Below are 13,838 nucleotides of genomic sequence, written 5' to 3' on the forward strand. Positions count from 1 at the left end.
TAAAGATGTGCTGGTTTGCCTTCTGGGCTGTTGTCCACAGACAGATAGATCTGAGCCGGAACCACAGTTAGTGCATAATTGCGCCTAAACCCCATTCATAAAGAACAGTTTAGCCCCACGTCCTTCTACACACTGCATACGCAAACTGACTCGCTAAGTTATAAACGGGAACGATTGTACAAAATTAGCCACATGGCATCACAAAATTGCATTTGGAATGTAACCAATCCCCAGTGAGTAATAACATTTACAGAACTAATTACATATACTATCACACCTTTAATCAGAAAGCAGTGCAGTGTCACTTTACGGCCCATTTCCCCTTGTCGTAGGCCATGTTTCTGATCCGACGTGTCCCAGGAAAGGGTATCTGACCGGTGTGAGTTCCCTGGTGTCTCACCAGACTTGATTTATTTGCAAAACTTTTCCCACACTCAGAACACAGGAAGGGTCTCTCCCCGATGAGCGTTCTGTAATGTCTAACAAGTCTAGCTCTCTGCGCAAAACATCTCCCACACTCAGAACACAGGAAGGGTCTCTCCCCGATGAGCGTTCTGTGATGTCTAACAAGTCTAGCTCTCTGCGCAAAACATCTTCCACACTCAGAACACAGGAAGGGTCTCTCCCCGGTGAGCGTTCTGTGATGTCTAACAAGTCTAGCTCTCTGCGCAAAACATCTCCCACACTCAGAACACAGGAAGGGTCTCTCCCCGGTGAGCGTTCTGTGATGTCTAACAAATATAGCTCTCTGCGCAAAACATCTCCTACTCTCAGAACACAGGAAGGGTCTCTCCCCGGTGAGCGTTCTGTGATGTCTAACAAGTCTAGCTCTCTGCGCAAAACATCTCCCACACTCAGAACACAGGAAGGGTCTCTCCCCGGTGAGCGTTCTGTGATGTCTAACAAATCTAGCTCTCTGCGCAAAACATCTCCCACACTCAGAACACAGGAAGGGTCTCTCCCCGGTGAGCGTTCTGTGATGTCTAACAAGTCTAGCTCTCTGCGCAAAACATCTCCCACACTCAGAACACAGGAAGGGTCTCTCCCCGGTGAGCGTTCTGTGATGTCTAACAAGTCTAGCTCTCTGCGCAAAACATCTCCCACACTCAGAACACAGGAAGGGTCTCTCCCCGGTGAGCGTTCTGTGATGTCTAACAAATCTAGCTCTCTGCGCAAAACATCTCCCACACTCAGAACACAGGAAGGGTCTCTCCCCGGTGAGCGTTCTGTGATGTCTAACAAGTCTAGCTCTCTGCGCAAAACATCTCCCACACTCAGAACACAGGAAGGGTCTCTCCCCGGTGAGCGTTCTGTGATGTCTAACAAGTCTAGCTCTCTGCGCAAAACATCTCCCACACTCAGAACACAGGAAGGGTCTCTCCCCGGTGAGCGTTCTGTGATGTCTAACAAATCTAGCTCTCTGCGCAAAACATCTCCCACACTCAGAACACAGGAAGGGTCTCTCCCCGGTGAGCGTTCTGTGATGTCTAACAAGTCTAGCTCTCTGCGCAAAACATCTCCCACACTCAGAACACAGGAAGGGTCTCTCCCCGGTGAGCGTTCTGTGATGTTTAACAAGTCTAGCTCTCTGCGCAAAACATCTCCCACACTCAGAACACAGGAAGGGTCTCTCCCCGGTGAGCGTTCTGTGATGTCTAACAAGTCTAGCTCTCTGCGCAAAACATCTCCTACACTCAGAACACAGGAAGGGTCTCTACCCGGTGAGCGTTCTGTGATGTCTAACAAGTCTAGCTCTCTGCGCAAAACATCTCCCACACTCAGAACAAGGAAAGGGTCTCTCCCCTGTGTGACTTCTCTGGTGTGTGGCAAGATTTGATTTCTGCGCAAAACATTTCCCACACTCAGAGCATGGGAATAAATTCTCACCTGTGTGCATTTTCTGATGTAGGACGAGACATGTTCTTAGGGCCTTATTCTAGTTCACTCTTAGAGGCAAATTCCTTCTTAGCTGGACAAAACCATGTGCACTGCAGGGGGGCAGATGTAACATGTGCAGAGAGCTTTAGCTTTTGGCAAGTTATTTTGTTTCTGTGCAGGGAAAATACTGACTGCTTTATTTTTACACTGCAATATAGATCTCACTTTGAAGAAAAACCTCTCTGCACATGTTACATCTGCCCCACCTGCAGTGCACATGGTTTTGTCCATCTAAGAAGGAATTTGCCTCTAAGAGTGAACTAGAATAAAGCCCTTAGTGTAAAGCATTTCCCACACTCAGAACATTGAAACGGTCTCTCACCCGTGCCTCTTCTTGTATTCAAAAAGTCGTGATTTGCACATAAATCGCTTCCCACACTCAGAACACGGAAAAGGTTTCTCTCCTGTATGACTTATCTGATGTATAACGAGACATGATTTCACTGCAAAACATTTCCCACACAGCACATGGAAAGGGTCTCTTATCTCTGTGTTTTCTGTGATGTATGACAAGTTTCCATTTCTGTGTAAAACATTTCCCACTCAGAACAGGGAAAGGGCCTTTCACCTGTGTGAAGTTTCTTATGCTCCACAAGACCTGATATGTATTTTTAAAAAATTCCGCACTCAGGACATGAAAACGGTTTCTCTGATTTTGAATTGTATTTAAAACTTCTCACAGACTCAGTACATGGAAACAGTCTGTCCCCTGTGTGACTTCCGTGATGCACATAATGAGATGATGTAGCCGTTACCCACTTTCCGTCCGCATGTAATGATTGTGTCCTCTCTATAGGCTGTACTTTGTGTAACAGTATCTACATTACCAGGGAAACAGGTCTCATTGTTAGTGGGTATTGATAAATTATCCACACTGGTGCATAATGGCATAGAGGGAGAATAGAATAGGTGGCGAGCCCGCAAGGGGCTTTGTTGCGCCCACCATGCTGTCTGAGTTCGGGCAGTCGGGATCCGGACGTCGGGCTCAGCATTCCCAAATGTGCTGGGAGTCATAGATTGCAGCCATATTGGGCTTCAAGCACCGCACGTTTGGGGACATGTCTACGTCAATCGGCGTGGGCGTCACTCTCTTAACGTGCAGGTGGTATGTGATGCCAACCTCAAAATACTCAGTGTGGTTGCAGGCTACCCAGGGAACTGCCATGATGCCTATATTCTGCATTACTCAGCCCTCTGGGACCGATTCCAGGACCACCAAATGCCGGAGCGCTGGCTACTTGTTAAGTACATATTAAGTTATGTAAATGATTGCGCACTATGTATAGTGCTATTATGTGTTAATTTACATACTATAAATTTATTGCACTCCCGTGTAGTGTGTGAATAGTGTGTAAAGTTTAGCCAGAAATGTATCTAACCCACAATTACTTGAAGGTGATGTCAGTCTGGGTAAATTATGGGTATACTTGTTTATAAAACCACTAATTACCAACAGTAAGTGTAACCTGTACTATAGTGCATGTTATTTTTACTCAGAAGTGACACTTTAGTGTCTTCTGATATGTCCAATATATAGGTGGAATCAGTCTCTTTTACCATAATTCTGTAAAGATTGGTGTTTTTCCCCCTTGCGCATTTTAACCAAATGCACATACGTTACCATATACTGTACTGACCTCATCTTTTCTGTAAAGGTGACTCAGGGTATGGGTGTCTTCCGTGGCTCATGACACCTCTGCGTTCCCCAGAAGGCCCTGCACAGCACCGCTATAACGAAGCACAAATTGCCACCCTCAATGTTGTGGAACGCACCTTTGGGGTGCTGAAAAGTCATTTCAGGTGTTTGGACAGATCATCAGGAATACTGATTTACCACCCAGCAAAAGTAGTGATGATCGTCCAGGCTTGCTGCATATTACACAACATTGCCCTTTCCCAACCATGTTATGTGGAGGATGGCAATGCAGCAGCCGTGCAGGAAGCTGAAACTACCCAACCTATGGTAGTTAGGAGTACGAGGAGGGGGATCTGATGCATAGGGAGATCATTAGGCGCTATTTCTCAGGTAATTGCATTTATTGACTATCCTACCATGTACCTTTGGTGTAAGTGTGTTTACATACCATAAACCATTTGCCATACATTATCACCAATATCTAGGGGAGTAGTCAGAGCCCAATGAAATAACCTGCTTATCCTGAGGTGTCCCTTGGTGATGACATGCTGGTAAGTACATTTTTATAATACTGTATGGCAATTTAAAAAATGACCTAATACACCAATATATTGTAACACCCTCACTGCACAGTACCATAGCGGGTTACATCATTTTAGTTTAATTACCAAAATCATTACGCTGGAAAAAGCACAGACACAAGTAACTGTAATGTCTTTACTAATGTAAGCAATGCTTGGTTTGTGCAATTACTGCTAGAGGAAAAAATATGGCTCTAAGCGCTGAATGGTGTTTGTCAGACAAATGATACACCTAAAGGTGATATACAAATGAAGTGATACAGTTACCACCTTGAGGGGTTAATTTTCAAGTATTAATTGCTTGTCCAATAGCTCTATAAATATAAAAGAGAGCAAAAATAGTGCAGCATGTCTTAAACATATAACAATTTAATGGGATTTTGCACTTACAAACATGGACATAAATAAAGCATTCAAAAGGTTTCTCCAAGGCAAAGCAGCAACAATCCAGTGAGTCCCAGATGAAATTAGGGCAGCAGTTCTTGGTCCGGACCAAGGGGTTGCTATCACCAGGAAGCAGCAGAGTCACCAAGGAGTCCAACAAATAAAACACGGAGGCACACTTAACGCGTTTCTGAACTTCAGTTCCTTCATCAGAAGTGTGCTGGATAAGCCTCCTAAACGTATATATATAGCTGAAATACATCTGTGTGTAATTAGCGTTAACTTCCTGGCCAGATCTCCGTGGCCGGAAGTAAAATTAACTTTCACATAGACCAAGAACCTCATAGGGTAGAATCCGGTCATGTGGTCGCACTACCTGCGTCATCCGGTATGGCCGTGCGTTCCACGCAGCCGGAAAAACTTACAAATCATATGTAGGACAAATTGGGTGTAATTATACGATCACGTGACCGCGCGATGCGTCATCGCTAATGGCTGTGCGTTCCACACAGCCCGGACACAGCGCGAAGGGGGGCAGATTTGAATGGCTGTGCGTTCCACAGCTTTACGCTGTGTGACACGCACAGTCACAGCCACAACCCATCGGAGCCAGCCAAACGATCTGTAGATACAAAAAAGAGAGATATAATCATACAGAATTGGTTGTAATTACAGAGCTTTTTGGTTCTCCGTATAATGGTGATTATTCATTCTTAAAGTGCACAAAGTAATTGTGCAAATTCATGCATTAATGTGCAAAAAACTCTATATATCACAAAAGTGCATAGTGTCTACAAGAAACAGATTCACCAAATACAAAAAAAGATTCACCATATATATAAAAAAGGAAACACCCAAACAGTAAATTTAATAAAAACAGGGTAATTAAAAAGGTATTAAAAAGGGTATAGAAAAATGGTGAATTTTAAAAACAATTCATGTTAAAAAATGCTTCAACTCAAAATCTATATTTAGACCATTGGGCACGATGGTATTAAGGCGATGAATCCAACGCATCTCTGTCTGTGCTAATCTTTTGTCAATATCTTTGGTCTGCCATCTTGGGGTTACTGCTTGGATCCCCCAAAAGTTGATTAAAAAACATTCACTACTATTATGATGTGTTTTAACCCCTTCATGACAGAGCCAGTTTTTGCCTTCCTGACAGAGCCCTTTTTTTCAAATCTGGCATGTATCACTTAAGTGGGGATAACTTTTTTTTGCTTTTACTTATCCCAGTGATTTTGAGATTGTTTTCTCGTGACACATTGTACTTCAAGTTAGTGGTAAATTTTCGTCGATACAGTCTGTGTTTTTTTGTGAAAAATACCAAAATGTCGTAAAAAAATGGAAAATTTTGCGATTTGCAAAATGTTAAATTTTCTGCTTGTGAGACAAATAATCTTACCACTCAAAATAGTGAATAACTAACATAGACCATATGTCTACTTTATGTTGCCATCATTATTTCAACCTCATTTTCATTTTTTTGGACACTAGGAGGCTTCAAATATGAATAGCAAATTCTCAAATTTTCAAGAAAATTTCAAACTCTGATTTTTTTAGGGACCAGGTCAGTTATGATGTGACTTTGAGTGACTTGTATGTGAGACACCCCCATAAATGATGCCATTTCAAAAACTGCACCCCTCACAGTATTCAAAACAGCATTTTGGAAGTTTGTTAACCCTTTAGGTGTTTTACAGGAATTAAAAGAAAGTGTAGGTGAAATTTCAAAATTTCATTTTTTTTGCAGATTTGCAATTTTAATACATTTTTCTAAGGAACACAGTAGATTTTACTAGAGAAATGTGACTAAAAATTGATTCCCCCAATTCTTTGGTTTTCATAAATATCCTATATGTGGCCCTAGTGTGCACGGTGACCAAACCACAGGCTTCATAATAGAAGGAGCACCTACTTGATTTTGGAGCCACCTTTTTATGAGATTATTTTTTAGGCACCATGTAGGTTTCTAGGCACCATAAGATGCTAAAAGTTAGGTACCCCCCCACAAGTGACCCCATTTTGCAAACTACACCCTTCAGGGAATTCATCTAGGGGTATAGTGTACATTTCAAACCCCCAGGGGTTTCACCAATTGTGGTACAACTGGGCAGTGAAAATGAAAAAAATTAATTTTTCATTTTCACAGCTCAGTTGTATCAAAATTGGTGAAACCCCGGGGGGTTTGAAATGTACACTATACCCCTTGATGAATTCCCTGAAGGGTGTAGTTTGCAAAATGGGGTCACTTGTGGGGGGGTTCCACTGTATGGGTGTTTCGGGGGTCATTCAACCAGAATCTGTGCTGCAAAATCCAAAAATCACTCCTTCCCTTCTGAGTCCTGCCATGCACCCAACTGGTATTTTTTGGTCACACATGAGGCATTGCCGTACTCGGGAGAAATTGGGGCACAGATTTTGGGGTGCTTTGTCTCCTTCATTCCTTGTGAAAATGAAAAATTTTGAGCCAGATCTGCATTTTTGTGTAAAAAAATGTAATTTTTTACAGAAAAATGCAGTTCTGGCTCAAAAAATTTTATTTTCACAAGGAATGAAGGAGACAAAGCACCCCAAAATCTGTGCCCCAATTTCTCCCGAGTACGGCAATGCCTCACGTGTGACCAAAAAATACCAGTTGGGTGCATGGCAGGACTCAGAAGGGAAGGAGTGATTTTTGGTGGTGGAATGAATGGTGGGTGCTATGTCGCATTAGCAAGACCCCCGAAGCACCAATACAGTGGAACCCACCCACAAGTGACCCCATTTTAGTCACCAGCTTTGGGAGGGGGGCTGGCGCTGCGGCTGGCGGGGGGGTGGGAGGGGTGCTGGCGCTGCGGCAGCCGGGTGGGTGGGAGGGAGGGGGGCTGCCGGGTGGGAGGGGGGGGGGGCTGGCGATCGGTGGTAATCGGTGCGGTATATACACACACACACACACACACACATATATATATATGTGTGTATATATATATATATATATATATATATACATATATATACACACACACATATATATATATATATATATATATATATATAAATATATTTTTTCAGTGCATATATTTAATTTTTTACTTTTTCTGCAGCTTGATGCTGCTGCTGCTGCTGCGGGGGGGAGGGGGGAGGAGGGCAGCGCTGCGTGCGCTCCAGACGCTCCGGGGGAGCCGGGGGAGCTGCTGCTGCTGCCGGGTGAGTGCCCGGCGGGTTCGAGGGGGGGCTGCACATCGGTGGTGATCGGTGCTGTACTTGACAGCACCGATCACCAGTGAATCCCTGTGTTACCGAGCGGCTTAGCCGCCGGTAACACAGGAAACGCTGTGAATGGCTGTTCAGATTTGAACAGCCAATCACAGCGATCGCCGACCGGGGAAGCACCCCTGCCCCCCATGGGCGGCGAGGGGGGATGTCTGCTGTCAGGGACAGCAGACATCACCTAACTGTCACTGCGTCTCTAGACGCAGTGACAGTTAGAAGTCATGACGTATATATACGTCATGTGTCGGGAAGTACTTCCCGACCATGACGTATATATACGTCAAATGTCGTGAAGGGGTTAAAATGAGCTGAAACATTATGCGTCAGAAGACCTTTTCTAATATTATAGATGTGTTCCGCTAAGCGGACCTTTAATTGGCGCGAGGTTTTGCCCACATAAAATAACCCGCAGGCACACTCTAAAACATAAATAATATTTTTTGAATGACATGTTATGAAGTCTTCAATTTTGTATTCATTGCCATTAACTTTAAAATTCACCATTTTTCTTTCAGAGGATTTTACAGATTTGCACATAAGGCAGCTTCCACAGCGGTGGAACCCTCTAGTTCTATCACTTTGTCTTTTGTTCACATCTATAGAACTTCTAACCAAGTGGTCCTTTAATGATTTTGCTTTTCGGTAAACGAAAGAGGGTTTAGATGGTAATAAGGTCCCTAATATTGGATCCTGTTTTAGAAGGTGCCAGTTACGTTTAAACACTTGTTCTTTTTTTTGTGTGAATCATTATATTTTGAGATAAAGGCCCATTGGTGTTGCGTACTTTCTTTTTTCTCGTTTTGGCTTTTTTTCTTTTAAAAGTTTGTCTCTATCTATTTCACTTACTTTTTCTCTTACTTTATTTAAAGTGTCTTGTGCATATCCTTTAGCTAAAAAACGTTCAGTGACCTCTTCAAGTTGTTCTTCACAGATAATTTTGTTAGAACAGTTTCTCTTGATGCGTATAAATTGGCTATATGGAATGCCGCTTAGCCAATTCCTATGATGAGCACTATTTATATCTATGAAACTGTTCGAATCTGTTGGTTTCCTGAAAGTTTTCGTCATCATAGTACCATCCTCTATAAAAAACATCAGATCTAAAAATGAAACTTCACTTTTACTAATATTAAAACTAAAGTGAATGTTAAAAGAATTTGTGTTAAGATGTTGACAGAATGTGGTAAGACTTTCTTCACTACCACGCCATATAAAAAACACGTCATCTATGTAACGTACCCAGGACACCAGATTTGCCCCCATTTGGCCACCGGGCCAGATTGTAAGATCCTCCCAGTACGCCATATATAAATTCGCGTAACTGGGGGCAAATCTGGTGCCCATTGCTGTCCCTATACACTGTATATAAAAGAAGCCATCAAAATAAAAATAATTATTTGATAAGATAAAATCGATACCATCTAAAATGAATTTTTGCAGGTCAACACTGTATGATAAAAAATATGTGACTGCCTCTATACCTTTTTCTTTGTCAATAATGGTATATAAAGTGCTAACATCGGCACTACAAATAAAATCATTTTCAGACCACTTATAACTGGATATTTTGCGTAACACATCACCGGTATCTTTCAGGTACGCTTTTGTTTTAACCACCATGGGCTGCAAATAGTGATCTATTATGGCCGAGAGATTACTAGTTAGGCTATTGCAGCCTGAAATAATAGGCCTACCTGGAGTATTTACCGGGTCCTTGTGTACTTTAGGAAGTACATAGATGGTAGGGATTGATGGTTCCTTTATGTTCAAAAATTCATATTCATTTTTTGTGATTACGTTCAAATCTCTGGCATCAGTGGTTAAAGTGAGCAGTGCTTTAGCAATTCTTGCAGTTGGATCTGCTTTTAATTTTTTATATGTATTTCCTATTTTTAATTGTTTTTCTATTTCCTTCATATATGTGTCTTTTTTCATTAAAACTACCCCCCCCCCCCCTTATCTGCAGGTTTTACAATGACATCACTGTCATCTTTAAGCGTTTTTAAAGTTTCGAACTCTTTTTTAGTGAGGTTGACATTTCTTTTATATGTTTTTTGGTTTTCTTTTAAAATCACCTTATCTATTTCTTCACATACTACTTTATTAAAACATTCTAAAAAACTTCCCTTGCAGTGGGTGGGGTAAAAGGTAGAAACTGGTTTAAAATTTGATTGGGTAGATGGTATAATATCATCAGTATTATTTTCTTTATTGGCAAAGAAACGTTTAATCGTTAGCCGTTAATTGTGCAATTACTGCCCCATTAATTATCTAGAACACGTAATGCATTCCAAAACATTTGCAAATTCTTTTTTTGGAACCTGTGTTCTTTGCACCTGACCCTGTGGGGGTGAAGTTGGTGAGACACTCAGTGGTGTACTTGACACACTGCTAATTGTGGATGTAGCTGCACCTAATAGATTTAACTCTTGGTTATTTAATTGTGTCTGCAGGGCGCCCAATGCAGTACTTGGTGCTGTTTTAGCTGCTGAAAGATATTTCTCAGGTATCCTTCCATATTGCCCATTTGATGGCTTTGCATCTCCATGAACTGTATTTGTGTTTAAATGTATGTAATGAGCGTGCTGCCTCATCTGCTGTGGATGGTGTGTGGGGTGCTTGGGTGGGTGTGGTTTGCTGGGGTGTCACCACAGTTGACGGCCTTTGAGTGGCAGTTGTCGGTTTTCTTCAATGTGAGAAGGCTTCATAATATAAGAAATAATCAGAATTATTTCGGTATCTTCTTCCATCATCTCTGTTGTGTCTGATGGTTGCAGCAGTAGTTGTGGTGATCCTGCGTAAAATGAGAAATGGGTAAGTATGCCAGCATAATTGTGTAGTATGTGTCATATTGCATTTAAGGTGTGTTTTGGGTTATGCCACATAACAATGGGTACTGTACAGTAACACATGTACCCTGCAAATCATTTTATGCTATGAGTTAGGATTTGTCTGATGGGTGTTTCACATTACATTATTATCCGTTGGTATGTAGTAGTGGGTCTCACCGAGTCCATGGCATGGCAGCATATCTGGCAGCACTGTAATGTGCTATTCTGGCCGCCATTACCCTATATTACATTTGTTCAATGAGCTGTATTACTATTTAAAAACATGCTTCATGGAGTTATTTAAACAATGTAGGTGACATTGAACCTATATTTGGATTACAGTAGTGTGCAGGTGTAGATTGTAGTGTAGCCTATTGTGCATGGTACATGGGTGTGTGTACTGTATGTGTAATGGTTTTGCATTCCTTTTGCTTACCTGCAGCCTCTGAATCCAGACATATGCCTCGGCCTGTGTGTGGTGCATGAACACTTCGGGAGTGATGATCTGCAAACAAAATGGTGGACAGCCGTTCCAGATATTGCACGGACAGCATTTCTTTCCAGCATGCATCATAACAATAATTCCTTTTTCCCTGGGGCACATGGGTCCCGGTGACCTATTATTTGTGGCCATTATTGTATGTTGTTAGGAAAGAATAACAACATTTCCAAAAAATTAAAAAATAAATAAAAATGCCTGAAATAATGCTGTATGGAGGCGTTGTTGCCATGACAGAATTAACAATATGTTTGGGGCCGGACCAATTTGAACCTGTAACATAATTTGGTAGGCATTTGACCAATACCAGCAGGTGTGGAACTACATGACCCAGCATCACCAACAATTGCAATTTATGACCATAACATTTACATAAGTTCCCCTTGCTGGGATATGTAGTTCCACAGCAGCACTATTGTTATTCAAACATACAAGAGAGCATTACCGTTATAAAACATTGCAATGGATGATGTACATGAAAATGTGTCAATACTTATCAGCTGGGGGCGGCGTTGGTGGCCTATCGGCCTAACATGGAGCCCAGGAAGGACCTCTGGTGGGATGATTCTTTTCAGTTGCTTCTCATACGATGTGTATGTCACCGGTTGGGTGGTGCCTCCTCCAGTGCGGGCGGCCTCTTTCATTTCTGTCGCCATCTTGGCTTTGAGATGCCTTTTGATGTCATTAAACCTCTTCTTAACATTTCTGACACTTCTTTTGTGGCTGCTAGCGGCATTGACCACGCCAGTGATGGATTCCCTCCTCCGCTGGGCCGTGGTCCTGTTGTTGTGCTTCCTCAGCAGCCTGTCAAATACGGGCACTATGGCGCAGACAAGGGCCGCATTTTCCACATTACGGCCACTTTGAGTGCGGGCACTTTCTGGCTCCTTCTCAACCTCCTCTGCGGCCATTTCCCCCTCCTTCTCCAGGGCAGCATCACCCTCCTCCTCACCTCCATCTTCCTCCACCTCAGGCCAGTCGACCTCAGAGATGTGTCTCTCCTGCAGCTCCTCCTCGGACTGTGTGCTGAATAGGTCCTCCTGTGTGAGGGGATGAGATGGGGAGGCAAGAGGGTCCTCCACCTCCTCCTGCTGTGCCTGTTCCTCTGAGGTCAGCCCTGGCCAAGGCCTTGTTGTGGCCATGCTTACTGGCACAGTGCTGTCTCTCCCTCTCACACTGCTGGCTCTTAGTGTGCCTCTGCTGGCTCTCTCCCTGGCTCCTCTGTAGCTGCTGATGGCTGGAACTGGCCCACTGCTGCCTCTGCCACCTGCACTTACTGCCACTGTCCATCCTCATCACCTTACTACCTTTCAAAGGTCAAAATGGTGCCTGTTCTGTTTTCAAAAAATGAACTTTCTGCACATGTTACACGCATGAAGATAACAGAGATCGCTACACGACAGCGCTGTATCTGATTAATGGGTTACACAAATATATTTCCACGTGTGATTGCAGGAAATGGGTCAGGGGCTGTGTTCTGCTATTAAGAGGAAACCAGCAGGAAAACACTGTTATCTCATTACTGTAATATAGTTCTGTGGGTCCCATAGACCACAACTAGCTGCATATGAGCTCAGAGAGCAGGTGGCTGATCTGTGCAGATTACACCCGATATAATGTCCGTGTGTTCCCAATATGCTAAAGACATACAGTACAAACTGTATACTAGGACCGTAACATAAGCCACGCTCTGTGTGGCTGCTCTCCACTCCCAGCCTCGGGGTGCAGAATAAGCCCCCTCACCAGAACAAGGTCACCCTCCAGAACAAGACCCCTCACCAGAATAAGCTCCATGTTAGGAATAAACCCCCTATTCAGTATAAGCTCCCTCTCCAGTATAAGCTCCCTCTCCAGTATAAGCTCCCTCTCCAGTATAAGCTCCCTCTCCAGTATAAGCTCCCTCTCCAGAATGGGTATGGATCATTAGGTCACCAGCTTGTTGGTCGACAGTAATTACGTCGACACCATTAGGTCGACATGAGTCTAGGTCGAAATGGGGGGTTTCACATTTTTCAAATGGTCGACATGGCGTTTTTCTTTTTTGTCCCTGGACACTGAAACTTGTGCGCTCGCCAGGCTTCGGGCACACTATTATATTCTACCACCACGCCCTAGTGGATGGTAGGGCATGAAATACCACCAGTCGGCACGTTGGCTCAAAGAAAAATGTAAAAAAAAACCCATGTCGACCTAATGACCCTGTTTACCTAACCCATGTCGACCCAGATTCATGTCGACCTAAGTGCATGTCAACATAGACTCATGTCGACCTAAATGCATGTTGACCTAATGACTGTCCACCAACATGTTTGTGACCCGATGACTGTATCCCTTCAGAATAAGCTCCCTCTCAGGGGTGTCGTAAGAAGGGAGGAGGCCCATGTGCCCCTCAGGCTGGGCCCGCTACTCCCTGCTGTGTAGTAGCGTCTGAGCACTAAGGGGCCCATTTATCAAGTAAGATTTGTGGCTAAACCGCATATATTATGTATCACCGAAATGTATTAAAGGGGCACCGCAGCAGGGCTCTCCGATCCCTGCTGCGATCCCCCCCTGCAGCGCCGCCGGGCGCATCCCCCATAGGTTTCTATGGGGGATGCAAAGCTGCCCGATGTATCAACATCGGGCAGCCCGGCATCGCACCCCTGGGCTATCGCCATTCTGATATGGCGATAGCCCATTGTAGCCTATGGCTACACATCGCACTGCCGAGC

The 13,838-nt window shown here is 43.6% G+C and overlaps 1 protein-coding gene and 1 pseudogene across 3 annotated transcripts in view; both read right to left on the reverse strand.

Annotated features, from left to right (window-relative positions):
- Positions 1-301: 301 nt before the first annotated feature.
- On the reverse strand, positions 302-3,580 carry LOC146050292 (uncharacterized; annotated as a pseudogene).
- Positions 3,581-8,103: 4,523 nt separating this feature from the next.
- LOC146050608 (uncharacterized) overlaps positions 8,104-13,838 on the reverse strand; it is a 22,349-nt gene continuing 16,614 nt past the window's right edge. For 2 of the 3 annotated variants that reach the window (XM_083167692.1, XM_083167691.1), the window contains exon 4: positions 8,104-11,133. In XM_083167692.1, the coding sequence (XP_083023818.1) occupies positions 10,954-11,133 (180 nt within the window). In that variant the 3' untranslated portion in view covers positions 8,104-10,953. The remainder of the gene's footprint in view (positions 11,134-13,838) is intronic. The other variant, XM_083167695.1, reaches the window with a different exon arrangement.

The sequence above is a fragment of the Crinia signifera genome, chromosome 12 (genome assembly GCF_055691185.1).
Source record: "Crinia signifera chromosome 12, ASM5569118v1, whole genome shotgun sequence".
Lineage (NCBI taxonomy): Eukaryota > Metazoa > Chordata > Amphibia > Anura > Myobatrachidae > Crinia > Crinia signifera.